Below are 27,644 nucleotides of genomic sequence, written 5' to 3'. Positions count from 1 at the left end.
TCACAGACTCAGCGTCCTTTATTGCACAGCGAGACTGTGATCTTTCCCCGGTGTGGGTGCGGGTGGAGAACCCCTCGGCCAAGCCCCGGTGCAGGCGGTAGGCCAGCTCAGCAGCCCGGCCACAGGAGGGTGAAGGCACCGCGGCTGCAGCGGAAATCCGGCTCTGGCTGCTCCGGCTTGGGCTCCACGGAGACCAGGCGCCGAGCCCCGCGCTGGGTCAGGGGGATGCAGTCGGAGACGCGGACCTCCAGGGCGCGGCCCTCCCTGAAGGAGGGAGGTCAGGGTCAGGACGGGCAGGGCTCCGCAGCCCCGCAGCCGCCCCCGCACCCCGAGACTCACCCCTGGCAGTGCGCGGCCAGCACGCCCACCAGCTCCCCAATGCGGTTGTCCAGCGGCGGCCGGGAGCGGTGCAGACACACCACCAGGTCGTCGTAGCCCCGAGCGTGCAGCACCACCAGCTGGTCCCGCCCGCTGGTCACGCTCAGCCCGGTCACCTGAAGGGGGCGGGGTCTCAGGGTCAGGGGCGCGGCAGGCCCTCCTCCCCAAACCTGCACCCCCCACCCCCGCATCCCAGGAGCACAGGCCCGCCCGCACGCATCTTCCCCTCCCCAGCCCCCCGCCCACTCCCGACGGCCTCTCCCGAGCTCCCCTCCTCTCCCCCAGGCCCCACAGCCCTGCTGTCCCCTCTAGGTCCCCTTCCTCCCTCTCTGGTCCTGCCCATAAAGGGGAGGCTTGGGCAGGGCGCACCGCACACGAGGGCTTTTTGCCCTAATGGAATGTTCTAGATCTGCACAGTCTAACGTGGCACCACTGCTCACCTGTGGCTCTCCAGCACCTGAATGTGCTGGTGCCACTGAGGAGCTGAACTTTTACTTTTCTTTCCTTTTCACTGCATTTAAATAGCCACACGGGTCATGGGCACCATAGCAGATGGTCCTCCACCCTGACAGTTACAGGGACCCCCAGCCTCAATCCCTGCCCTGGGTTGCCCCTTGGCCTGTGGGAATACGAGCTGCGGCTCCAGGGAGCAAGTGGGTCACAGAACTGGACAGAGGGGTGAAGGGAGGGGACCGGGTCCCACGGGTGGCAGCCACACACTGCAGCCAGGTCCATGCGGCCCAGGTCGGGGAGACCCCCGGGCAGGCACTGGCACAGATGTGGGCAAGGGGGCCATTTGGCATTTCGTTCTGCCAAAGAGTGGAGCAGGAGGGGGCGAGGAGGCCGAGGATGGGGGTCTGGGCCCTACACCCGTGGGGCAACCGGAAGCCTCTGCAGGCTGTTCAGCAGGGGCGCGTGGGGCGGGGGAGGAGTTGCCGTCCTGAGCTGATGCTGAGTTCTAGAAAGCTCCGGCCATCCCAGGTAGGCATGAGGGGAGGGGCCCGGCAGTGCCCAGCAGGACACCGGGCCGGCTGGGGCCCTACGGATGCCCCTGCCCCCGCACAGGGCTCACCACGTCCAGGGGCACGGCCCGCATCACCCGGTACTGCCGGCCCGGCTCCAGCTTGTAGAGGTGCCGGTCTGTGAGCAGCAGCGCCCGGTCCCGGCTTTTGTTGAAGCGATTCACCTGCGGGACAGGTGCTCTCGGGGTCACTTGCCTGCCCCAGGGGGCTCCCCAGCAGGTGTGGCCGGTGGCCTCCCCTCCCTGAGGCCACTCTCTCACTGACTGGGCTGGAGCTGACTACTTTTGAAGTTGCAGGATCAGCTGTGAAACCTGTAAGCTAGGCCTGGGCCGGGGCTGCCACGGGCCTGCAGCCCTGCACCCATTGCTCACCTTTCGGACATGGCTGGAGAAGAGCACGGCCCCGAAGCCATCCTTTTCCCGAAGCGTCTTCAGTCGCTGAGCAAACAGGCCTGAGGCTGTGGGGTTGTCTGTGGCCTGAGGACAGATGGGGGCTGCTTGGGATGGGGTCTTGGGACCATGCTTGACTGACAGCGACTCTCAGGGAATTGGCACAGTTATCCTTGACCTCAGAGAACCTCGTCAGGCCACGCGCCAGCCTCCTGGTGGGTCCACCTGCCACACTGGCTTCCCTGAAGGCCCACCGCACAGACCCCCTGCAGCCCTGAGGTTCTAGGCACACGTGTCTGTGCCCTCCACACCCACCCACCAGCCCAGCTCCCCACGCCAGGCCTGGGCAGACTGAGAGATGGAAGGGGCTGGGTGGGACCTCGCTCCTCCATGCCAAGCCACCCACCTGGGCAAACCTCGAGCCCCTGAGGCTTCATTCCCCGCAGAATGGGGCCAGGGGGCGGCTCACAGCACCCATGTGGGCCAAGGGGGGCCATGGCATGGAGTCAGGGGGCTGTGCCTAAGAAGGGGAGTCTGTGCCAGAGAATGGGGGTGCTGACCTGAAAACACAGGAAGGTAAGTGGGAGTAGGGCAGAGGGGGAGGTTCTGAGTAAAGCCCAGGCTAGCTGGTTCTGGGTGAAAACCCTTGAACTTCAGAGGCCAGGGGCAGGAACAGAGGGGTACAGCCCACAGGACAGCCAGGCCCAGGGAGAGGACAGCTGAGGCGGACATGGGCAAGGTTTCAGCCTTGAGCCCCTCCTTGGCACCCAGACCCCGCAGCCCTGACACTTACGGAGGACAAGTAGTCCCGGGCCCAGGCCCGCCGGCAGCCCCAGTCCTGTCGCAGCTCCTGCAGGGCCGCCATGGCGGCCACCTTGGCCTTGATCTGAGCCATGTCTGAAGGGGGGATGTTCTTCACCAGCTGCCGGGCCCGCCACCTGGAGAGGGCCAGGTGGTCAGACGGACCCCTGTGCAGGCCTCACCCTTCCCTACTCCTGGTTGTGCCCCTTTTCCTGAGAACACACGTTAGTGCCTTTTCATGTCCCTTCCCCCACAGGATAAAGCCAAGCCCCTCAGCCAGGCACTAGCCGCCCGCTGTGTCCCAGCCTCCCTGGTCTCAGTGGAAGGTGGCCTCTGCTGCTCTGAGCACGCTGGTTGCCCGTCACACCTCTCCTAGAGAACTCCTACTCAGCCTTCAACGCCCTGCTCAGTTGCAGAGTTTCCCCCACTTCTAGCTCTGACCCACCAACCTCCCTGCAAGCCTCTAGCAAGGAGATGGAGGCCTGCATCCCCTCCAGATGTCCAGAATGGTGCTGGGGACATTAGGAATCTGCCAGCGGCTGTGGGGTGTGGGCAGCCAGCTGATGTGCACAGCCCCCCGTTTTCCTGCTTATCCAATGGGACCACCTGTCTCCTGGCTAGCACCAAGGGGTTCAGATGGCCCGGTCCGGGTGTTCATTGGGCTCTAGCTGAGTGGAAAAGAGTGAAGGGCAGAGGGCGAGTACCTGCAGAAGAGCGCCTGGCAGATGTCCTGGAAAGGCTGCAGCACAGCAGGGGGCGGCGGCCACACAAGGTCACGGCCGTAGAGCGGGGGCTGCCGTGCAGCCTGGAATCGCCGCTGCATCTCTGCCAGGTGAGCGCGCACCTTGTGCCTCCGGAACCAGCGCATGATGGTGTAGATGGCCCTCAGTCGCCGGCAGTGCCGCCTGGCCAGCGTGCCTCGCCATGCCTGGGGGGCCAGTGGGAGGTGGTGCTCCGTTAGGCCCTGCCAGGCCCCGCCTCCCTCACCTTAGAAGACCCCAAAATGGAGGGGCACCCCGAGAATGTAACCATCAAAACCCAGACTGAAGATCCTACAAGGCAAGCAGCCCAGCGAACCCACAGATTAAAAGAGACTTAAGCAACGTATAGACCCTGAGTTGAACAGACTGAGGACACGACTGGGGACGTGTGGTTATTGACTGGACAGGACAGCAGCAAGTCAGTGTGAACTTTCTAAATCCTGTTTCTGTGATGGTATTGGGTCATGTTCTTAAAAAAAAACCCCTGTGTGTTACAGGAGATAACAGGGGTAACAATGAAATGCAGTGTGTCGTCCTTAGTTGGATTCTGGGTTTTTAAAAGATGTAATGGGGGACTTCCCTGGTGGCGCAGTGGTTAAGAATCCGCCTGCCAATGCAGGGGACATGGGTTCGATCCCTGGGTCAAGAAGGTCCACATTCTGCGGAGCAACTAAGCCCGCGTGCCACACCTACTGAAGCCCGCGCGCCTAGAGCCCGTGCTCCACAACAAGAGAAGCCACCGCGGTGAGAAGCCCGCATACCGCAACGAAGAGTAGCCCCCGTTCACCGTAACTAGAGAAAGCCTGTGTGCAGCAGCAAAGACCCAATGCAGCCAAAAAAAAAAAAAAAAAAAAAGACTGCTCTACCATACCATTTAAAAATAAAAAAATAAAAAATATAATGGGTCATAGTGGGACCCTTTCAGAAATTTAAATATGGCCTACATATTAGACATTCAGATGCGTAGAATATATTTTATCAGTGTTAGGTTTCTTTTTTTTTTTGGCCATGCCCTGCATCATGCGGGATCTTAGTTCCCCCACCAGAGATGGAACCCGTGCCCCCTGCAGTGGAAGCGCAGAGTCTTAACCACTGCACCGCCAGGGAACTCCCAGTGTCAGGCTTCTTGAATGTGCTAATGTCAGTGTGGTTATAAAGGGGGATGACCTTGTTCTTAGGATATGCCTGCTGAAGGATTTAGGGGTGTCATTACTTTATATGGTTTGGGAAAAAATACAAATATACGCGTATGTGAGTATCTGTATGTGCGTATGGAGAAAAAGAGAGACAGAGAGAGACAGGGTGCTGGGGGCAGGGGAGGGGAGAACATAATTGGAGCAATCCAGGTGAGTAGTAATCATTGTACGAATCTTTCCACTTTTCTGTAGGTTTGAAATGTTAAAAATAAAAAGTTATGGGGAGAGGTGGGAGAATCCTTATCCTTTGGGAAGACATACTGAAATGATTATAAATGAAATTATTTGCTTCAAAATAACCGGGATAGAGGTGCGATGTCTACCCAAAACCACGTTGGTCATGTGACGTGGTTGACACAGAGCAGTAGGCGTGTGGGAGTATAGCACACCATTCTGCACGCTTTTCTCCAGGTCTGAAATCTTTCAGAATAAATGGAAGAAAAGAAGGAAAAAAGAAAGGAAGGAAGGAAGCCAGATTCCTGAATGTCTTATTTTGAGCACCTGGGCCTGAGGCTGGTGGCCACAGAACAGAGGTGACCCCAACAGCATCCACACTTTTCGCTTAAGTCAGTTTCAGTGTCGGTTTGTCACCTGCGAGCGGGGGCTCCCCCGGTACTTGGAAGTGTGCCTGTGCTCCCCTCAGTGCACGCACGTCCCCGCAACTCCGGGTGGGACACACCCATCTCTCCCCTCCCCCCAGGTAACGCACAGCTCTCTCCTTCCCATCCTCCCACACCCTGCCTGGTGGCCGTCCAGCCCTGCCGCACCTTCTGTAGCAGCAGCACGATGATGGGGATGAGACACGCGCGGCTCTGCTCCAGCGTGACCAGCGTCCGGGGCGAACGGATGAAGAGCTTGCTGTGGCCGAAGGCCACGTCCCCCTGCAGCCCGTGCTGCTCCAGGAGGGCGCTCACGGCCGCCCTATCGGAGCCCAGCAGGTGGTTGGGCCACGTGTACTCACAGGTCATCTTGTACCTGTCACAGAAGGACCGTGGGGTCCCAGGGGTCCCAGACCCTGGGGAGGAGTGAGGACCCGCCCCGCCTTGACTCGCCCCGCCCCCAGGCCACGCTCACTCCAGCGCCACGCCCACACCCTCCCTGCCGATCCCACGCAGCCCATCCCCGCCCCGCCCCACTCCCCCGTGTGTCACAGGAGGGACTTCGGTGACTGTCAGTGCCCTGAGGTCAGCAGCGTGCAGGCTCCCGCCCTGAAGTCTGAAAAGCGCCCACTGCTTTGGGCACCCGCGGCCCGCTGCTGGAACCCCTCAAGGACACGCCCCTGGGGGAGGGGGCCGTACCTGAGCAGGAATCGAGAATAGGGCTGGCGGGAAGCGAAGCCGGCCCTGCGGACCCTCACGTTCTCCAGCAGCCCCAGGTATGCGACCTGGTGGCGACAGTGGCCCTCGTCCAGCTTCGCGGCCACCTTGTCCTCATTGGGCTTGATGCAGCGGACGTAGAAGGGCTCCTGTGGGGACAAAGGACACTCGGAGAGGCCAGTGTCACGGCCCTACAGTCACCCGGCAGGGGCAGCAAGCGAGCTGCCTCCATCCTGCCGTCTCCATCCTCCCACGCTGCCGTCTGCGTGGGGAAGAGGCTCTTAGGGGGAAGGGGAGGCTGAGGCCAGGAGGAGACTGGGGATGAGGGGTGGCGGGCAGCATGGGACCTGGGAGCCCAGTGTTGGGTGCGGGCAGGAGGCTGGCCCAGAGCCAGGGTCTGACCGGGCAGCAAAGCCCCTTAGCCCTTCCTTTCGCTTCCCAGAGGCCCTGCTGAGTCTCTGGATATTCTGTTGTCCTTCCACTGCCCCCTCTGACTTTGTGACCCAAGCTCTGCAAGGTGCTCGTGCCATTTTCCTGTCCCTGTGGCCCCAGCTTCCAGAAGCTAACCCCGTATCTGGGCAGGACCAGGGCTGGGCCAACCCAAGCTCTGAGCAAGGTCTCCCCCAGCCCATCCCCAAGAGGCAACGAGGCCAGGGGAAGGCTGCTGGGACCCCGCATTTACTCAAGCCTCCGCCTGGTCCAGGGCATCTTAACCTGTGCAGCAGCTGGTCCCTCCCTGCTGGAGGGGGTGTGGCTCGCAGCAGAGAGGAAACAGAAGGATCCGGAAGGATCCAGGCTCAGGGTGGGGTTGGGGGGCCCGTACCTTGGAGGCCAGGTTTTCCACCAGGGCCACCATGGAGTTCTTGAAGAGTGTGCCGGCTGTCAGGGGGCGCTTGGTCACCTCTGTGATGTCCTGCTGCCCATCTGGCCACATGGCCCGCAGGGTGGGGTCCGTGCTGTGGACACAGGCTGCATGGCCAGCCGCCCTCCAGGATAGCCCGCACCCCAGCCTGGCCATTTGTAAGCTTCATGGCCTCAGCTTTGACCCTCAGGCTGTCTGTGAGCATCAGACCGGAGTGTCTGAAGTCCCTTCCAGCCAGAGCCCCTGGGCCCTCGCCCTCTGGTGCCCACATGCATGCCTACAGGGCCTGCTCACCTGTTATACAGCAGCCGCTTGAAGTCCTGGAAGAGGGAGTCTCTGTTCTTGTCAATGAAGCCCTCCGCCGAGTACCTGGTTGGGGGGGACAGGGCCACTGAGGAGACGGGGCCCTCGGACGGCCCCCAGCGTGCCCCTCCCCCTCCTCCCACCTGGTCAGCCTCTCTTCCTTCCTCCTCACGTGCTCCTCTTCCTTCCCCTCTCCTTTCTGTCTTCCCTCTCATCACATAAGACCTCCTCCCTCAGAAGTTTCTCTCCTGAAAGATGCCAAATGTCGCCTCACTGAATCCTGGCTCTAGCACATACACGCGGTGTGACCTGACCTAGGGCAAGTTACTTAAACTCTCTGTGCCTCAACAGAGACCACAAGCTCAGAACAGTGCCTACTGAGTTTCCAAAAATATCGGGCGATTGCAATTACAACCAGGAACTCCTGAGTCATGGGTCTGTTTTGTTCCGGTGGCACTGAGAACCTCAGGTTCATCGTCTCGTCCTTTAACTGTTAGAAAGCTCAGCACTAAAATCTTGGCTTCACTTGCAGCTCCTAGAAAGGCTCAAGGCCATGGGATCTGACTTCTGGTGGCTTCGTCTTTTGGACTCTTATTTCTTCTCCTTGCGAAGGACACGTTGGACACTTGTGCCTCTCTCTGTGTCACCTCAGATCCACTTCGGGGTGAGGTGAGTGGCAGGGAAATTAATAATAATCACGGCCACTCCTGGAAGACACCTGGGGCCTCGGTACTCAGTGTGTGGCCCGAGGACCCGCAATGTCCATCTGGCCTGGGAGCTTGTTAGAAACACAGCCTCTCGCCCCTCTGCTCCTCCTCGCTGGCCTGCACCTTGATGTGCAGGCTTTGCTCAAAGCGTGACAAGAACTGGCCCTGGGCTAGGAGCAGAGGTCCACCCTGGCTGCACCTCGGAATCTCTAGCCCCTCTCCCAGAAATGGGCATTTTTTTAAAAGCTTCCCAGAAGATTCTATGATGCAGCCAGGGCTGAGAATCGCTATCTTAAAAGCCCCAATGTATGCTTTTTACTTGTGAATCTGGTGAGGGCATATTTTCAGCGCCTTAAAAAGGGGAGGGGGCAGGGGGGGACCAGGCGCTCAGGGGGGCCTTACATGACATCCCCTGCATAGTGCTTGATCCGGAAGTCTCGGCCAAACTCCATGGTCTTGTCTGTGGGGCAGAGCTATGGGCGGGGGCAGGCCAGGTCAAGGCACAGAAGGTGTGGGGGGATCTGGGGGAGGGGGGGACAGTCCTGCAGAGAAGGCTGAGCCACCGCCAAGGACCCCCCACCCCCAAGACAGGCAGCGTGGCACCCGTGGCGCCCTTTGCAGGGCTGGGACCAGCCGGGGGTGCACAGGGCGGGGGCGACCGCAGGGGCGGAGGGGCACCTGGCGGCTGGTGTAGTGTGGGTGGTGGCGGTGGTGCGTGTCCAGGGTCTGCAGGAAGATCCGGTCGGTGATGGGGCCCGCGGTGCTGCAGGCCTCATCCAGCACAGCCAGGATGCCCCGGTGGGGCCGCTCCACCAGGTCCACGATGGTGGCGTTGTTGAAGTACTCCACCTGCGGGAGGGCAAGCAGGGCAGCTCCCGAGCCCCGTCCGGCCTCTCGCCCGAGTTCCTGCCCGGCGCCCGCTCCCCCCAGCCCTCCCCTGCGCACACCCGCCCGCCCAGCGCCACGCCTCTCCCTCCAGGGCCCGAGGTGTGCAGGATGGGCCCCGGCACTCACGCTCTGCCAGGCGATACCCTCCCGCTCGTATTCCTCCTGCTCCTGCTTCAGGATGAGCTGGATGAAGAGCTGCTGCAGCTTCTCGTTGCAGTAATTGATGCAGAACTGCTCGAAGCTGGGGGCGGAGGGGCCGTTGAGAGTCCTGCCTCGACTGCCCACCGCAGGGCTTTTGCTCCATGGGGAGCGAGCGCAACAAACGGCAGGCTTCCCCGCAAATAGATCCCCTGAGGTTTGCCTGAGGGGCTGGTGCCAGGCGCCCCAAGTGGCCTCTCTGTCGGGGAGCATCTCCCGCTCCGGGATGCTCTTTTACCCGCCTGCCCCCAAGTCCAGCACGCACACCCTGGAGTGGATCTGGGAGTCCCAGCGAGGGGAAGTGAGCCGAGATCTTGCCTTCCCAGGCACCAGTGGACGGCGGCACAGCTGAGGCTGGCTTGAAGGCACGAGCCTGGGGCCAGGGACCGCCCGGCACCGACGCCGGACGCCCTGCTCCCCAGCCCAGCCGAGCTCCCCAGGACTAAGGCGGCCCTAGAGGGTGGGCGGGGTCAGGGTGTGGTGGCAGGGCTACCCACCTGTTGACAGGGAACACCTCGAAGCCATAGATGTCCAGCACGCCGATGACTGTGTCCTTGCCGTCACGCCGGGGGTCCCGGTCCCGGGGTTCCATGACACGGTTGATCTGGTCCACCACCCACTCAAACAGCCGCTGGTACACTGCCTGGGAAGAGGCCAGGAGCCAGCTGCCTCTGACTGCCTCTGGCCCCGTCTCCTCCGGGAAGGCCTCCAGGTTGCCCCCACACCCCCAGGGCACCTTGGCACAGGCGTCCCGGGCATAGCTGGCCTCGGCCGCAGTGTGGCCCTTCTCGATGAGTTCCCTGCCTCCCGAGGCCACGGTGCGAGCCAGCAGGCAGCGCAGCACCATCCCCCGGGGTGTGGCCGTCAGCTCAGCCACGTGGTCCACCAGCACCTCATCAGTCACCGCCAGGCGCCTCTGCTCCAGACTGCCCTCCTCCAGCTCCACAAACTTGATGTTTCCCTGGTGACGCGGGAACCATGAAGAGTCAGGCTCCGCGTCTCAGAGGAGCCTGCTGCACCCCTCTGCCCCCAGAGGGGCGGGGGAGGCAGGGACGCGGGGTACAGTAGAGCTTGGCTTCTACCACATACACAGCCAGAGAGAGAGAGGGGAGCGCTTCCTGGAGCACGCCAGAGCCTTCCCCAAGGCTTCCCACCTGAACGTCATGTGAGTGGTCCCACTGCATCCTTCTGCGGCCGGCTATGTGCTACCCACTCCTCATGCTTCCTCAGAGAGAACTAAGGCTCAGAGGCGCTGAGTAACCTGCCCAAGGCCACACAGCTCTTAGGTGACAGAAGCAAAAGGCCGGTCTGCATGTGCTCAGCTTTACTGAGCCCAGACTGCCCTTGTCTGCTAAGTCTGGGCTGATCTACCAGACAAGGACCAGGCCCATTCTGGGCATTCAGGGCCCACAGCTTAGGGCCCAGCCTGTGGGAACCCATAGCCAAAGCAACTCAGTTTCAGCAGAGGGAGAAGTGGGCCAGTAACATGGCTGGGTTGTCAGAGGCCAGTCTCCTCCTCCAGGGGAGGCGCCCGGCCAGGGCACCACATGGGGCAATGGCCGCAGAGCCCACAGCCAGGCTCACCAGGTGCAGAATGGCGGCCAGGATCCGGTGCACGGAGGCCACCTCCTCAGGACTGAAGCCGATCACCCGCATGGCCTCCGTCACCGCCTGGTGGTGGCTCTTCTCGTCGCTGTCCAAGACCTGGGGGAGAAAGGGCTCAGCACCCCAGTGCCACGCTGAGCCTCGAGTCCCCTGTCCCAGTGTGCATGGCTCACCCACTGCACCCCCATCCCGGCGCTGAGCCCGATTCCTCCAACTGAAAGCCTGCCGAGTCAGGCCCCACCAGTCCCGCTGAGCCATGCACACCGCCCTGGGCCCTGCTGAAGTCACTGGCCACCAGCACCAGGGCCCTGGGACTAAGCGTGATTAGAGCCTGGGCTCCCTGCCCCGACTCACACTGAGCCCCGCCCCCTGGCGGGTGAAATTATACAGCGCAGGGTTTCTCTGCAGGTGCAGTTCTTGCAGCTCCTTGTCCTCACAGCCCCGCAGCACCTGGAGGACCCGACACCCCTCCGTTAGGCCCCTGAGCTCCAAAGACCCCACCCACGTACGCAGGACAAACAGACGCGTCCTTCAACCACCGCTGACCCAACAAATTCATGGTGTGGGTCAGCACAGTGATGGTGTGGACACCGCCTGAGCCCAGGGAGAACCTACTTCTAGGTCAGATACTGTGTAGACACCACACCTATCCAGGGAAAGACCACTTCAGTGGTCAGACATGGTGTAGATACCACCTGAGTCCACAGAGACCCACTTCAGAGGTCAGACACATTGCAGACATTGCCTGTGTCCTGGGAGGACCTACTTCAGTGATCAGACACGCTGTAGACACTGCCAATGTCCAGGCAGACACACTTCGGTGAGTCAGAAAGAATGTACATACCACCCAAGTCCAAGGAGATCCCGCCTCAGTGGGCCAAACATGGTGTAACCACCTGAGTCCAGGGAGACAGCACCTCAGTGGGTCTAACCCAGTGTAGACACTATCAGTGTCCAGAATCCACCTCGGTGTCAGACATGGTGTGGACACTGCCCTGCCCGCGTCCAGGGGGACCCCACGTCAGAGTCAGATGAGGTGTACACACAGCCATGTCCAGGGAGCTCCCACCGCAGTAGGGGCAGGGCCGGGGCGAAGGCATGGAGGGAGAGGGGAGGGAAAGGGACTGTGGGTGGGGCAACCAGAAGGCCTTCCCTGCAGGTCTCCCCCTGCCTGCTTTGGCTCACCTGGTAGAAGGCATGGAAGTTCCTCTCGCCCACGTGCTGCTTGAGGACCCGAGACTGAGGAGAGAGGAGCAGCTGGACCGAGGCCCGGATGCTGGCCCCCCCGCAGGGGACCTGTCCCAGAGCCCCCGGGCAGTGCAGGTAGGCGGTGGTGGCTGACCTGGCTACAGAGGGAGCCCCGCCCGGTGAAGCTGGGACATCCGGGAAGGTAGCTTCCTGCCCCCAGGGTGCCAGGCCTGGGAGGCTCGGCGTGGTGGGGCAGCTCTGCCTGGTCCCCCCGAGGGAGGCCTTTGTGCGGCCCACCTGCCCAGGGTCTCGGTAGTAAGGCCCACCTTCTCCAGCAGGTAGCTGTGGATGTGTCCCCCCACGGGGTCTCCTTTGAAGTCAAAGTTGATGTCCATGTACTTGCCGAAGCGGCTGGAGTTGTGGTTGCGGTTGGTGCGAGCGTTGCCGAAGGCCTCCAGCACGCAGGTGGACTTGAGCAGCACGTCCTTGACTCTGCGTGGGGCAGAGGGGCCGAGGGGCTATAACGCAAAGACCTCGTGCTGGGGACTGTGCCCGGGTCCAGCATCCCCGTCTGAGGCTTCCCCATCACAGGAGGAGAGGGAGCCTGAGGGCCTGCCCTCACCCTGCGCTGCCCCTTGCAGGCCTTTGACCCTGAGATGCTGGGAAAGGCACCTGCAGGGGGCTCACGCCGGTTGCCCTGTAAAGCCTTGCGCCTTGAAAGGCATTGGCCCTGCCTTCCCAGACCAAAGCTGCAGCCCAGTGAGGAGCTGGGTCTGGACCCTCGGCGCCAGCCATGTGTGCTTGGGAACTTCCATCGCTGTTCCCACCCCACTCCTGCCCCGAACCCCACCTTACCCCACCTCAACAGGAAGAGCCGGGGCTCCCGCATAGGAAGCTGCTCCTACAAATCCCCGCTGGTGAGCAGCTGGCAGGCAGGTGGGCCCTGGGTTCCGGGTTCCTGACCCAAACCCTGACACCCGGCCTGGCATCCTGGGCCTTCCTGATGGGCCAGCCAACTTTTCCACTTCCATCAGGTCCCGGTGAGGGCCCAGCACCCGTCTGTTGGCCCTCTGCACCTCACTCCCTTCCTGTCCCTAGAGGAAGGGCACCCACATGCTGGGCCTCGCCTCTCCTTGTGTCGAGAGGTCCGGGCTGCGGCTCACCTGGAGCCTTGCTGACAGCCACTGAACTTGGCCTGAGCCGGGCTCCATTGTGTCTCTTGCCCCCCATCAGGCATGAGGCCCCTCCCCACCCCCTCCCCACCCTCACCTCTCCACCTCGGCCCTCTGGCTAGGGTTGGTGACGGCAGCGATGTATTGCATGATGTGCTTGCTGGCTTCTGTCTTCCCTGCCCCACTCTCCCCTGCCGGAAAGAAGGACAGTCAGACAGAATTTCTGGCTGCTCCCCCTTAACCAGCTCCCGGTGCCCATCCCCACTCCCAGGTGCTCCGATCACCTCCCCATCGTTGACAGATGAAAACACTGGGGCCCAGGGAGGCTGTGAGCCAGAGCCTGGGCCCTGGCTGCAGGGCAGGTACCTGAGATAACAATGCAGGTATCCCTGGACCGTTGCTTCATCGCCCTGTAGGCAGCGTTGGCCACAGCGTACAGGTGGGGCGGCCGCTCATAGAGCTCGCGGCCCTGGTACCTGGCGATGGCCTCGGGCCCGTACAGGGGCAGCTCCTGGTAGGGGTTCACGGACACCAGCACCTCACCGATGTACGTGTAAATGCGGCCCTTCTCGAACCTGGCACAGGCAGGGTCAGTCCTCAGTGCTCAGGGCCTCGGGGACACACACCTAGGTCCCGGGGCATTGGGCCCAGGCGGGAAGCCTTGGGGCCCTGGCCCACCCGCAGGGCTGAGAGTAGACGAGGGAGCTGGGGGGAGAGGGGGTGCCGGCTGACTTGAGCCTTCCTGGTGCCGTTTGCCGGGAGTCGCACCCCACACAAGGTAGTGGTGGGATCCAAGCTGCTCTCCACGGGGATCCTGATGTCACGGGAATCATGACTACCCACTTTATTAAGGGACTGACTTGCCCGAGGCCTTGCTGGGCAAGGCAGAGCTGGCAGCTGGGAAACTGGGTTGAGGACCGGGAGGAGACGGGGGTGGGAGGCAGAGGGTGGGGCCTCCAGCTGTTTCCTTCTCAAGACCTGGGCGGGGACCCAGAAGCAGAAGCGACCCAGCCCAGCCCCACCCAGACAGCAGGGACTGGGAGGGGTGCCACCACCCTCCCCCCGGGCACTTCCTCAGACTTCTTGACCCTTCCCTTCAGGAACCTAGCCACCCAGAAGGGTGCCTGCGTCCATCATCCCTCTCTTGACTCTCCTGCCCTGGGAGGAGCAGTGGCCCGCCTGCGCCTGCTGCCCTGACGACCCGCCCTGCCCCTCACAGCCTGTCCCGGGCCCCTCTTCCTCAGCTGCCTCGGACGCGGGAGTTCCCTGGCTTGGCTCCCTTCACAGCCGGGACCTGCTGGAGACAGACTCTCTCATCTGCAAGCTGTGTGGCCCCAGGCTCAGGGTTCCATCATTAATACGGAGATGGTAATACCTGTCTCAGAAGCTAGTTTATAGGAATGAAGTGAAGTCATGCTTAGCTCTCTGCCCCATACAAAAGAGAAGCTCATTTCCTGTCTGACTCTCCATCCCACAGCCCTGGCCTTGGCTCAGGGCCTGCCCGTGCCTGACTTCAGCAATCTGGGGTCAGTGGGACCTGTCCCCAAGCTCTGCACAGTCACCTTCTGCTCCCCCTGGCTGTCCAGGGATGAAGCCAGCTCCTGGTGCCACCCCATGTCACCACCAACTCCTCCCTGCCCTCTGCCCTCCGGCAAATAGGGCCCCGTGTCACTTCTACCAGCCACACCCTGAAGCACCCCACATGCCCCCGAGAGTGTTATCTCAGCTTGCCCACCTGCACCCCCCAGGGTGGGCCCTGACCACTTCCCTTGGAGCCCCCAGGGCCCAGCACAGCCCCACAAGGGGGATGGAGCATCCAGCTGGTCCGGGGGCCTGGCACCTGCCGGGAGGAGGGGTCAGGAGGCACCTGGGCTGTGTGGGAGGCCCGGATCTGGGAAGCCTGCTCTAGCACCGGCTGGTTGCCCTGGCCCTGAGGCCACGGTCCTTCCTGTCCCGACGTCCCCCTGCGGTCACCCAGACAGCGGGCTGGCAGAGACCAGCAGGGGTGGGGATGGGGAGAAGGGGAGCCCCTGCCCGAGGTCTACCTGAGCTTCAGGTTCTCCATGAAGTCTTCCATGGTCACTTGGTCCAAAAGCACAAAGTCGGGCTTGCCGCACTCAGGGCCTTCGTCCTCCATAGCGCCGGCGGGAAGCACCCAGGCCAGGTTGCCCCGACCTTCCTGTGCAGAGCAGCTCAGGGGGGGGGGTGCTCTCGCACAGGCCCAGCCCTCCCTCCTGCAGCCGCGTGGTGAAGTAGGAAGTGGGTTCTTGTGGCCCCAGGGAGGGGTTGCCCTCCCTGCTTGCCGTCCCCTCCCAAGGGGCTCTGACCCCTGCTTCCTGGTTCCCCTCAGGGCGTGCCTAACGGTCGAGGCGGTCAAGGAAACGCCGACCCTCTGTGATCTCACCCTCGCCCCAAGCAGCGGAGTCTCTGCAGTCCCCAGCCCTGCCGCATCGAGTCACCGGTAGGACTGTGAGGAGGGCTTTCTTGACGTGGTGGCGGCCACAAAACCCGTCAACTCTCAGACCTCAACACTAGGCGGATTTTTCGGTAGGTACATTGCACCTTGATAAAAGGTGATCAAATGCTGATACCCAGGCCTTTGGGGCAGGAGCCTAGGCAGTAATCCTTCCAAGTGTGACCACGCTGCGATGTGAACCACAAAGCCAGCTTCCAGGCTTAGCCCGCCACAGCCACGGGGCTGGTGGTCTGGGTTCGTCATGCTGAGACCCAGTCTTGCCATTGGTCCAGGCTTCTGGATGTTTCCCAGAAGCGTCCTTTGTGTCCTCGGGGCCCACCTGCCTGTCCCTCTAGTAGTGAGGACCAGGAGCTGCACCAGGAGCCCTCCTGTCCCACCTTGGTCCTCACCTCCCAGACGTGTGGCCTCACTTCTCTCCGTAGAGCAGGCGGGCCCTTTACAAGTGGCCAGACGGGCCAGCTCAGACTTCGACCACATGGCATCCGGGTTGGGGACGTGGGGCGGTTCTCTCTCATCCCTCCCCTTGCACAGGGAGGACAGCGTATTTCCCAGCTTTGAGTCATCCATGTAGTACCTTTGGGATTCTCTACTCAAAAAGCTAGTTTATTTAAGAACTGTCTTTCAGTCAAGTCATTTTTTTTTTTTACCTGAATGAATAAAACAATTTATTCTGTGACATTTAGGGTCTAGACTAGAATAAAATTTTTGGTTCATTTTAGCTCGAGACTAGAATAAAATTTCTAACCAAGCGTGATCAAAAGTCTCTCTTTTTTTTTAAAGTTTTATTGGAGAATAGTTGCTTTACAATGTTGTGTTAGTTTCTGCTGTACAGCAAAGTGAATCAGCTACACGTATACATAGATCCCCTTTTTTGGATTTCCTCCCCATTTAGGTCACCACAGGGCATTGAGTGGAGTTCCCTGTGCTATACAGTAGGTCCTCATCAATCAACTCACTTTTTAAACTCTGAAACATTGTTTGATATGCACGGGTTTTTTTCCTTCAAATACTTTAAAACGAATACATATCTAATGAAATTGTAAAGTGCTTATTTTCAAATGCCTGATAAAACCAAGCCTCACAGCACTGCGCCCCATTGTTCTGAGGGGACCCTCCCGTCGGGACCAGGCTTTGGCTCCACCCTGCGCCAGGCCTGGGGCTTCTCTTGAGCAAATTCTGGTCAAGTTTCATCCTCCCAATCTCTGAACACCCCCTTCGCACCCCCTGCCTCTTTGGCTGGTGCTTTTGAAGGGTTTTCCAAACCAAAGCTCAGGAGTACCTGGGGAGTTCTCACGGAGCCTCAAGGTTTCACTTCCCGAACCTCTGGGCCCGGGGTTTGCATTAAATTAACAAGTGAAAAAAATGATGGCTGTTCCAGTGAAACTTGAGACATTGAAACCTGAACTCGATAAAATTTTCACGTCATGGGACTTCCCTGGTGTCCCCGGTGGCGCAGTGGTTAAGAATCCACCTGCAGGGGACGTGGGTTCGAGCCCTGGTCCGGGAAGATCCCACATGCCACGGAGCAACTAAACCCGTGCACCACAACTACTGAGCCTGCGCTCTAGAGCCTGTGAGCCGCAACTACTGAAGCTCACAAGCCTAGAGCCCGTGCTCCGCAACAAGAGAAACCACCACAGTGAGAAGCCCGCGCACCACAACGAAGAGAAGTCCCCACTCGCCACTAGAGAAAGCCTGCGTGCAGCAATGCAAAAACCCAACACAGCCAAAGCCAAAAAAAAAAAAAAAAAGAAAGTTTAAAAAAAAACATTTCACGTCACGTCAAAAAATAGCTTTCTTTGGGTTTTTTTTTTTTCCACGTAAAGATGTCAAGACGGTTCTGAGGTTGGGGATTGGCCCGTGGGTTAACCAGTCCCAGCTTTAGACCCTGCTACTGTGTGGCCCTGCACTTAACTGCAGTCAGGACTGTGCTCTCCACGCTGACAGCTTGCACAAAGGATTTGCCACCCAGTGCCTCATTTATCTATGAGGCCAGTGACAGCACACCAGAAATCCTTCCCCCTCCTGGGTCTGGCTGGACCTCCGGGTCTGCTGGTCTCTGGTGGCCCTATACGCAGCTTCCCCGGGGTAGGGTCTGACAAGTTGGGGCACAGTGACAGGTGGAACAAACAGGTGGTCAAGTGAGGATGGAAGGACAGCAGGGAGGTGCCCCTGGGGGCTGAGGGCGGCAGTTTCACTCTCATTATCTGATCTAGGTCGATTTCAAGATGCCGCCCTCTGTCCAGTCCCTTCGACGGCCCCTCACTCTGGCTCCCCTTGCTGGTGCCATTGCCCTCTGTAGCAGGTCCCCAGTCCCTTTGTTTCTCAGTTCCCCTACACAACGGTACCCACTTTAGGATTTGCTTTTACTTCCACCTCATCTCAGAGCATACATACTGTTGGGTTAGTTGCAGGGAAGGGCCCTGCAAAGGTGCCCTGGAGCGGCATGTACCCACAAAGGCCACACAGCTCACCCTCTGACGATGCTCGTGAGAAGCTCTACCTCTCACTCTTCCTCATCTGCTCGGGAGGCTGTCAGGAGCGTTTCCCCTGGTATCCGGTTCTGAGCTGTGAGGCTTTCTACCCCTGCCCCTTCAGGGTGTAGCTGCAGTGACTCACGGTGCAGGGACCTTTGGGTACTTTTCCATTCACAACATCACTAACAAACTAAACGTGGCTCACTGAATCTTTTCTAGCTCAGTCAGCCTTGGCCTAACCTGCTGACATTCCTTGAAAAGGTCACGACGTTGAGCTAAATGGGCTTCCACTGTGAAGTTATTTATCAAATGAAATAGATCATGAGGGTGCACCACTCATCCTAAAAGTATCAATCCACACACTGTGGACTCAACACTGTGGTGTGTAACCGAGTCTGACCCACGCTGGTGAGGAGGACAAAAGACAGAGAACGCCATCAAGCCAGTGGAAGCTACTCCAGGATTGGTGCCCTACCACCCACTCTACAGTCTCAAAAGCAATGAGAGTGGGAGACACCCCAGGGGCCCCCTCAAACTTGGCTGAAACTCCTTCAGGGAGCGGAGGGCCCTCCTCCTCTTTGTACCTAACATATGGAAAACAGAAACAGAGGCTGGACTGAACTACAAATTTTACACCGTTTTATTAAATATCCCTTGTTTCTCATTCAGGAGATGTCAGAGGGGCCTGGGTCCTGATGTACAGTGAAGATCCTTGTTCTGGAAGCAGACAACATGGCACCCAAACCTGGGGTCAGAGAAGGTCAGTCAGACATGCACACCTGGCCCTGAGCCACCCACACCTCAGCTGGGCCAAGAACCAGAAATTCCTGACTCCTGGAAGGGGAGCAAGTGAGGATTTGAACCTGCTCAGAGAGCTGTGGTGCAAAGGCCTGGGTTCAAATTCTGCTGCACCTTCACCAGGTGTGTCAATGTGGGCAGGCAACCACCTCAGTTCCCACTTGCTCATCTATAAAAACAAGGAAACAACTTGGAGGCCTGCTGTTAAAATAAAGTGACGTGAGGATACAGCCAGGGATTGCTGCAATTGCCAACTGCTACTGAGTGGCAATAAACAGAAATGAACCTGAGTTCCCACTCCTGACTCCACCATGCGCTAAGAGGCCTCTGCGACAGAGACTTAGTAGCAGTCCACCCTTTCCAGGCTGACACACCACTGACCTAGGAGATTCTGGGGGAAGAGGCTGCAGGTTGAATCCAAAACCACAAAGGCAATCAAAATGCCATGCCAAAGAATCAGAGCTCCACGAGTCTAGATAGTAGACAACTATCTGTCCACAGAACAGTCTCGGGAGCTTAAAGACAATTCATCTTTCTGAGACTCAATCACCCGACTTACAATATGGGCAGGTAAGAATAAATGGATGGTTTTGAACCTCTTGACAAGGGGACTTATGGAAAATTAACATATAAAATGGAAGTGAAGTGATTTGCTAGGCCAGACCCTGCATACTTACCACTGCAGAGTCCCCAGAAGAACCTGTCACCCACGGAAGGGATCATCTCTCAGGTGTCTTCCAGCTCTCACATCCTGGGATTTCTGCTGCTGAAGCTGGAACAGGAACACAGGGCAGAGTCTGTTGGGGGTTGGGAGGCTGTGCTGTGAGGAACTGTGAAGGGTCTGACATAACCCCCCCGGCAATGGCACGTGACAAGGTAGCCCATCAGTTACATGGAAGCTGGTAGGAGACACAAAGCAAAGACAGTTGATTACTCACCACAGCAGTAGGTAGACAGAGCACCAGCGTTCTCCACCAGCCCCATCTCCCACCGGGTGACAAAAGGGGAGCCAGAAGGCACTCACAATGCAGTGGCTGCATCACAGAAAAGGCACCCTGCGCACAGGAAAGCCAAATCGTTTACAGTCGACAGTGGGCAGGCCTGCTCTCTGCTCTGGAAGTACTACCTCGTACATACCCAGGCTGTCTATTTGAACATCTTTGAAAAGAAAGTCAAAGGGCAGCCAGCGCCTTGCTGCTAGGACTGCAGAACCATGAGACTCACCGACAAGTGTCCCGACGGCAGCCCCAGGAGACTGGTGTGTTCAGCATTTGCACTTGGACTGAAGAGAGAGATCCGAATCTGCTAGAAGCCTTGACCTTCAAGGGAGAAGGTGCGGTGTGACCCCCGCCATCCAGGAGCATAGGAGCTGTGCTGCCCTGCTATGACCATGCTGGCCACATCCCTTCCTGTACCCCACAGCCCTCACCCCAAGGCAAGGCCCAATGGCATTTCCCTAGAACCAAAACTTCCTACCCGCTTCTGGATTCCATTCCTCCCTCCCTCCATTCCACCGACGCAGAATTTAGCCTTTGGTTCTCTTTGGTTTACCCGCAAATGGTAATGTCCCACTGGGCAGGGCCCATCCCTATCATTCCTTTCTACTCTTTATTCCCTGCTGCGGCTCTAACTCCACCTTTACCACTCCCTCTAAGCTTCACTTTCAACTTCTGTAAGGCTTCTGTTTGAAGGATATAATAAAATAATACAGCAAAATTTACCACAAGCCTGGAACAGAGCAAACACCCAAAATCCAAAACGACTTCAGCAAAGATATCAACGTTCTCTAATCTGCACGGTGCAATATAGTAGCCGCTTGCCAAATGTGGCTACTGAGCATCTAAGAATGTAGGTAGTGGGAATGAAAAACTGAGTTTTAAATTTAACCATATGTGTCAAGTGGTCACCACATCAGACAGTGCAGATCTGTATGCTGCCCAGCACACCAGATAGGGAAGGCAGCAGGCAATTGTCTGAAATTTCTATAACCTTGCTCTGGATGGAGCAGGGCAAGGCCTCAAACCGTTTCAAAATTTTTCTTGCAAGCACTGTAGGAATGCACAGGGTCACTGCAGACCCAAGCACGCTGGAGGCTTGCAGCCCACATTCCTTCCAGCCCCTAAAGCTCTGGACAGACAGCCGTACTCCTACTGAGCACCAGCCGGGACCAGAAACTGGGAGAAGAGATCACGGGTTGAATTAGGCCTACTTGGGTTTACCCACTGGACACAGATAACTGACAAATAGTAGGAAGGGAAGAACTCCAGACAGCAATCCCTTCTGGCTCAGGGAGTAAGGGACGGAGCCTTGGCAGAGGCAGCTTTGTCAAGCAGTTGAAAGGACAGGAGTTAACTTTAACTTCATTCCTTACGACCCTGTAAATATCCTTATCATCACCTCATTACACAAAATCGCCTTTTCTTCCACAGTCTTCTCAGAACTGTAGACCATGACACAAAAGTTGACTCGATCCGGATTTTTCGCCACGAAATAATGGTGGAGAAGAACTGCGGGCCCAGTTCCGGGTTAGTGTCACTTACCAGGCCATCTTACAGATCATCTGCTGCGGAGCAGTAGAGGGCCGTCCACCTGGAGGGGGCACGGGGTCAGCTCAAGCAAGGTCTCGTGTCGCCTCCCTAGTTCTCGCCCCTTGGGAGGCTATTCCCACGAGCCCATTCCCCCTGGCGCTGCCTGCCAAGGCCGCATGTGTACTCCGAACGGGACCCTCAGAAGCTCGATTAGAACCACCCTCCTGTTTCCCCTCCAACCACAGGACGGAACGGCCTGGGCCGAGCACCCGCCAACGATCACCGGACCGACGGGGCCAAGCGCGGAATAACTCGGAGACGGCGCGCCCGCTCCAACTGGGCCCGGCGCCCCGCACCTCGCACCCCAGCAAGGCCCCCACGCCCTACGACCCTCACCTGGCCTCAGTAGATGGCAGGCACCACCTGGGACCCTTGATGGCACTGGATGGCCACGACCCCCAGGAGCAGCCTCACCCGAAATGCCACCCACGGGTGCAGCCGCGCACGCTCCCGCCTGCATCCTCCGGCCGCCCGCTGGCAGACGCACGTGGCGTCACGTGACCCGCGCGGCCCTGGGAGATGACGTCACGAGGGGCGCCAGGGCGAGGCTGGGTGCGCGTTAGCTGCGCCCCTCGGTAGTCCCTTGTGAGGCCGAGAGCGGAAGTCTAGTAAACCGGTGGAGGCGGGGCGCGCCGCGTTCCTGTTACCCCCGGGCTGGACTGGGGGATCCAGGAAGGCGGGGAAGTGGGCCTCGTAAAGGTACAGGAGTACGGCAGCCAGCGGGGAGCTGGGCGCGGCAGGCTGGTGAGAAGCTGGACGCTTGGTCCTGTTCAAAATAGGGGAAGACACCCCCTTGGCTTTTAGAATTGAATTCTCTGCCCTTTTCAAAGGAATGTCAATCCCTAATGGCTAAATAAGCCCACGGCTAGTCTCACGACTCAGGATTGTTTCCCAAGGGCCTGGGAACACTCCTTCTGAAATGTTATTGTCAAGGGGGAGAAACTCTGATCTCCCAGTGTCCTGGGAGGCTAAGGGCCCACTTGTCACCTGACTCCAAATTGCCCTTAACTATATGGAAGAGTGGGGTTTCTTTCTGTGTTTGCGTCCCTTTTAACTGTGGTGCGCATCACATTCTGGCTTTTCTTTCCCTTCTGTCTTTGTGGAGAGGTTCTCTGGGTTGGGAGGAAATTTGGGGTTTAAATATATTTCTTCCACGCAGGCAGAGGAAAGCGCATTGTAAGGTACTGAGACTGGGAAGGGCGTGGCTTGTTGGAAATACAGCTAAGTATTAACAGGATTGTAGAGTCTTCTCCATGAGGAGCGATGGATAAGAACTACATATTCGAAGGTCTTGAATATAAGGCTACGAAAGCAAGAACTTGGTTCTGTAAAGAAAAGCAGAGCAATACTTGAAACTCATATTTTATGTATAGCACCTAGTAAATACATTCAAGCAGTTTATAGTATACAAATCCCATTATTTTGTTAAATGTCATGAGACAGATAGGGTGGGAACAGATTGCTGACATGGAGACTAACATTCACCCAAAGAGGTTAAGTGGCTTGCTCAAGATCTCATAGACGGCTAGGGCTTGTTTTATCTCAGATCACTGCTCTGTCCATTCTGTCACTCTGCCATGATGTAATCGAGAGAACCAGGAAAGTAACTGGTTATGGAGGGTCAGAACATGGGTGTGACAGTGTGAGTGTCTATGTGTGACCAAAAAAGGTGGGCTTGCCAAGGACTAAAACAGAAAAGCTTTTTTCTGAGATGATAACCAACAAAATTCACTAGAAAGGGGAAGATGTTCCATGGAAACTTTTATCCAAGTAATAAAAATGGATGCCAAAACATTAAAAACCACATAATCAAAGCTCAATTGCCTTATACTAGGAGGCTGCATGAGACTGACACAAAGAGAGACAGACCTGTCAGCAATTTCTTAAGTACTTATCAGGATATTGAAAAGAACTTTTTCTAAAACCACATCTCCAAAGAGTAACTCCATTATTCTTCCAAGCCAATTGGGATGTATGCCTGGAAAGAAAATCAGAAATTTGGCTCTGAAAGAATACATAGAAAGCAATAGGGGCTTCCCCAGTGGCTCAGCGGTTGAGAATCCGCCTGCCAATACAGGGGACACCGGTTCGATCCCTGGTCCAGGAAGATCCCACATGCCACGGAGCAACTAAGCCCGTGCACCACAACTACTGAGCCTGTGCTCTAGAGCCCGCAAGCCACAACTACTGAGCCCACGTGCCACAACTACTGAAGCCCGTGCAGCTAGAGCCCGTGCTCCGCCACAAGAGAAGCCACCGCAGTGAGAAGCCCATGCACCACAGTGAAGAGTAGCCCCTGCTCGCCTCAACTAGAGAAAGCCTGCACGCAGCAACAAAGACCCAACGCAGCCATAAATAAATAAATTAGGGGCTTCCCTGGTGGCGCAGTGGTTAAGAGTCTGCCTGCTAATGCAGGGGACGCGGGTTCGAGCCCTGGTCTGGGAAGATCCCACATGCCGCGGAGCAACTGGGCCCGTGAGCCACAACTACTGAGCCTGTGCGTCTGGAGCCTGTGCTCCGCAACAAGAGAGGCCGCGATAGTGAGAGGCCCGCGCACCGCGATGAAGAGTGGCCCCCACTTGCCGCAACTAGAGAAAGCCCTCGCACAGAAACGAAGACCCAACACAGCCAAAAATAAATAAATAAATAAATAAATTTTAAAAAATAAATAAATAAAAAATAAAAATAAATTTAAAAAAAAAGAAGGTAATAAGCAAGGAGGTATCAAAGTAGGGCTTACAAGGTTTCTTTCACCAGAGGCACACAGGGTGGCTCTACTTCCAAGGGGTCATTATGATTTAGCATTGGTTTGGTCCATTATCATTTACAGGCCTGGAAACTGGATATTATAAATGCATTGAGAATTCACTTGAATCAACTCTAAAGAAATTCTTTTCTTCACTAATTAAGTCAATACTGGATTTGTCACATGCACAGCATGGTATGAAGTATTGCATGGCATATGTCGAAGAACAACTCAGAGACATCTAGGTAGTTATTTGCTAGCTATTTAGTTCTCGATGGGTGAGAGGGACAAAAAGGAAAAAGCTGCAGTCAGCCTTGGGAACAGTGAAAAAATTCACTTAAAAAAAATAAAGAGCTGGAATCTAGTAAAGATGTGAGTCCAGGAAACTGTCTTTGAACAGGTCAACTGAGGGTAAATTTTCAGTTGTTCAGGGATTTCTCGAAAACTCTAGCTAGGAAGCATCTGTACAAAGCTGTCTCCAGGTGATGTAAGTGCCTTTCCATCTTAGTCTGGCCTGGTGCACATCATTCCTCTCATTAGAACTCTCAGATACAACGAGGAATCCCACACTGTCCCTATCTTTACAGGAACTTAATGATCTAGTACAGGAATGTCCTAACATGGTTAACATCAGAGACATATGAATAAAGTGCTTTGGGAGCAGGGGAGGAAAAAATTTCATCCAAAGATTTAGTGGAAGAGGTGATACTTGAGCTAGGTGATAAAATCTAACAGGTAAGTCCACCAGGGACAAACCAGGTGCCCAGCAAAGTTTGTTTTATTAATCTGCTGCAACAAGGGAGAGTCCCAGGGAATTCTGGGCTGCCTCTCATTACAAGAGTAGAAAAGGGGTTTTGTAAGGTTTGGGATTGCACTGAATAATTCTGAGGAGAGGAGAGGGGAAGTGAGGATCAGCTCTCGATTGCTGCTTTCATGAAGTGCAGGCAGTTTAGTAACTGGGTCCCAGTCATTTTTGTTCATGGAATGGGGCCACAGAGCAGGCTAGGGAAGTAAGTGGTAAGAAAGCAGTAATCACGAAAAAGAAGGAGGCTGTTGGGACACTTTACAGCCGAGGTGTGACCTTGGCAGAAATATTGTTCTCAATTAACACTGCAGCTAGCCTTATGTCTGTTACGAGAGACTGACTACACAATGGTCCGACCATTATAAAAATAGCGTTCTGACCCACAAACCGCAGCAACCAGCCCAGGGAACCAACCCCTTCTCTACAGTAGCCAGCCCAGGAAGCTGGCTGTTGTTAAGTCAGACTTGGGGGGAGTCAGACTGCTACCTCTAGTGACAATCCAGGAAAGCAAATGATAACCTCCAAGCAAGCCAAATGGCCAGAACTTGGTCAATAATTTACAGCTTCCCTAATTTTTGTTCCCACTTCTAAATTAGGACCAACCAGTGAAAGCCCTACACAGTCCTCCAATCAATCGCATGGATACCCCACTTCTAGGTAGCCCACCTCCAGCCTCCCCAGGCCACACCCCCGACCTTTTCACTAGGAAGCTCTCCCACTCCTCTGCCTGCCTTTGGGTCTCTGCCAGATGCACGTGATGGTGGCTGACTCCTTCACTATAGCCAGCTCTGAACAAATAGCCTTTGCCTGTTCTCATTTAGTTGGTTCTCCTTTATTTCCAAAATTATCACCATCTGATTATTAGTAGGCAAAATGTTACTTGAAGCCTGGACCTGTGTGTGTGGAAATGAGGCAAAGGCGTTCTAATGGGTAGGAGCAGCCTGAGGAGAGTCAGCCTAGGATCAGGTTGTGAAAAAATAGGGAATACATATATTAGTCTCTACCCCTGGTTCCTAGCACAGAGCTCCCACATCGCTTGAAATTTCCTGGGTGAAAGGAATGTCTTTGTTCTAATGAGGCAACTCTGGGTGGGCTCCTGGATGGTTCCTGGATGGGAGCTGGTCACCAGAAAGACCATGATTAGGAGCTTGAAATTTTCAGCCCCACCTCCCCATCCTCCAGAGACAAAATGGAATTAATAATTGATCATGCCTATATGATGAAGTCTCCATAAAATTCCAGTAGTATGGGGTTCAGAGATCTTCTAGGTTGGTGAACACGTGGGGGGGGGGCTGGGAGAATGGAGTGTTCAGAAGACAGCTCTATACCCCTTCCCACATACCTTACCCTAAGCATCTCTTTTATTTGTATGTTTATCTTTATCATATCCTTTTATAATAAACTGGTAAACAGTAAGTAAAGTGTTTTCCTGAGTTCTGTGAGCCATTCTAGCATATTAATTGCACCCAAGGAGGGGGTCCTGGGAACCTCCAATTTATAGCTGGTCAGAAGCACAGGTAACAACCTGGACTTTAAATTGTCATCTGAAGTGGGGGGCAGGGCAGTCTTATGGGACTGAGCCCTTAACCGGTGAATCTGATGCTCTCTCCAGGTAGATATTGTCAGAATTGATTTAAAGTGTAGGACGGGACTTCCCTGGTGGCGCAGTGGTTAAGAAGCAGCCTGCCAATGCAGGGGACGTGGGTTCGATCCCTGGTCTGGGAAGATCCCACATGCCGTGGAGCAACTAAGCCCGCGCACCACAACTACTGAAGCCCGTGCGCCTTAGAGCCCATGCTCCGCAATAAGAGAAGCCACCACAATGAGAAGCCCGCGCACCGCAACTAGGGAAAGCCCACGCGCAGCAATGAAGACCCAATGTAGCCTAAATAAATAAATAAAATAAAAACAAATAGTAGGTATAAGGAGCAGCTACTGTTCTGAGGGCTGAGTGTCTAGGGAAGACCCCCTTCCCCCTCCTCCCAGGGCTGAGGGCCAGACTTTGTTGGAGAGAGAATAGCTACAGCTCACCGAATGGCAGAGAAGTGCTGGCAGAACTGGCTGAAGTCCACCCTCTGCAAAACTGTTCATGGAGGTGTCTTGCTGACCACTCGGAGATAAAACTTCCCAACATGGGTGCTGGAGGAATCTGCCGGCTACTGGGTACTGGGTACTGCTGGCAGCCCCGCACTGCAGAGCCAGGTGCTTCGGAGAACCCAGAGCTGGAGAAGCTACCCTTGATGTAGGGAGGTAGGCGCTTCAGAGGCCTCTTTCTGCAGGTGCCTGCCGAGAAAGCTCACCGGAACCAGGTGGCAAAGCCCCTTCCTCCTGCACTGCCTCCCAGCAGTTTCTCCTGGCAAAGCTTCACACTGGGCCACCTGGCAAAGGAGGAATGCTCAAAGGGCCCAGCTCCATCCCGCGAAGAGAAATGAGAGTGAATGTGGAGCTGAGAGACAATCTATTGACCACTGGCACAGGAGACAGTACTCTCAAAAAAAAAATCAATTGAGACAAATACTGGCTTGGTGTCAGTTTACATTCCAGCTGTGCTGCAAGGTTCTTACTGCCAGCTTAGTCTAGTGGCAAAATAGTGGGACTGCTGCTGCTGACTCCAGTTTGCAGTGTGCTTTTGGGCAAACCAACCCTTTGGGACTCATCTGTAAAAGGTGGCACTTATTTCTAAGTGACTGTTAAGGTTCCACGTTTTTTTCGGATAGGGTCCGGACGCGCTCGCTGTTGTATTTAAACTTTCCTGACGGGTTTGCCTAAGGAAGTCTGACATTGGAACAGACGAAGTCTTAGAAAAAAGCTTCACCGTGGCCGCAGGAATGGAAGGCAAAGTGAGAAAAGAAAAGGGAGTGGGTCCTACGCCCCTTCCCCAAGGCCCGGCTCCTCCGGGAGGCCCCGCCTTCGGTTTCCCGCAGGCCACGCCCTCCTATTCTCGCCGGCCACTCCCATCCACGGCCCC

The 27,644-nt window shown here is 56.7% G+C and overlaps 1 protein-coding gene across 11 annotated transcripts; it reads right to left on the bottom strand.

Moving 5' to 3' along the window:
- MYO1G (myosin IG) lies at positions 1-27,644 on the bottom strand. Of its 11 annotated transcripts, XM_082400203.1 has the most exons (29): positions 21,462-27,635; positions 21,078-21,126; positions 20,935-20,977; positions 20,259-20,377; positions 19,762-19,856; positions 19,476-19,592; positions 19,215-19,309; positions 14,832-18,484; positions 13,153-13,361; positions 12,884-12,977; positions 11,941-12,106; positions 11,612-11,665; positions 10,781-10,876; positions 10,406-10,525; positions 9,558-9,782; positions 9,319-9,464; positions 8,750-8,864; positions 8,414-8,584; positions 8,138-8,208; positions 7,020-7,094; positions 6,687-6,819; positions 5,846-6,012; positions 5,315-5,522; positions 3,295-3,518; positions 2,583-2,727; positions 1,772-1,876; positions 1,451-1,564; positions 340-494; positions 1-264 (listed from the first exon to the last, which is right to left on the bottom strand). In XM_082400203.1, exons 8-29 carry the CDS (start codon positions 14,921-14,923, stop codon positions 108-110), a joined length of 3,042 nt encoding a protein of 1,013 aa, XP_082256329.1. In that variant the 5' UTR covers positions 14,924-18,484; positions 19,215-19,309; positions 19,476-19,592; positions 19,762-19,856; positions 20,259-20,377; positions 20,935-20,977; positions 21,078-21,126; positions 21,462-27,635; the 3' UTR covers positions 1-107. The 11 variants fall into 11 exon arrangements, with proteins under 11 accessions (XP_082256329.1, XP_082256326.1, XP_082256334.1 ...); XM_082400200.1 differs by lacking the exons at positions 20,259-20,377; positions 20,935-20,977 and adding an exon at positions 18,603-18,706 and having other exon boundaries at positions 21,462-27,638; XM_082400208.1 differs by lacking the exons at positions 19,476-19,592; positions 20,259-20,377; positions 20,935-20,977 and adding an exon at positions 18,603-18,706 and having other exon boundaries at positions 19,215-19,436; positions 21,462-27,643.

This window comes from Balaenoptera borealis, assembly GCF_965194805.1.
Source record: "Balaenoptera borealis genome assembly, chromosome: 7".
Taxonomy (NCBI): Eukaryota; Metazoa; Chordata; class Mammalia; order Artiodactyla; family Balaenopteridae; genus Balaenoptera; species Balaenoptera borealis.
Note: the sequence above shows the minus strand (reverse complement) of the source record. Positions and strands in the feature narration are given on the sequence as shown.

Excerpts from the sequence above, each read along its gene's own strand:
- MYO1G (XM_082400209.1), bottom strand. The coding sequence starts at position 14,923 with ATGGAGGACGAAGGCCCTGAGTGCGGCAAGCCCGACTTTGTGCTTTTG. Across the intron at positions 12,107-12,883 it reads CAGAGGGCCGAGGTGGAGAG|AGTCAAGGACGTGCTGCTCA; the intron begins GTGAGGGTGGGG and ends TGCCCCACGCAG. Across the intron at positions 8,209-8,413 it reads CACACTACACCAGCCGCCAG|CTCTGCCCCACAGACAAGAC; the intron begins GTGCCCCTCCGC and ends CCCCGCCCATAG.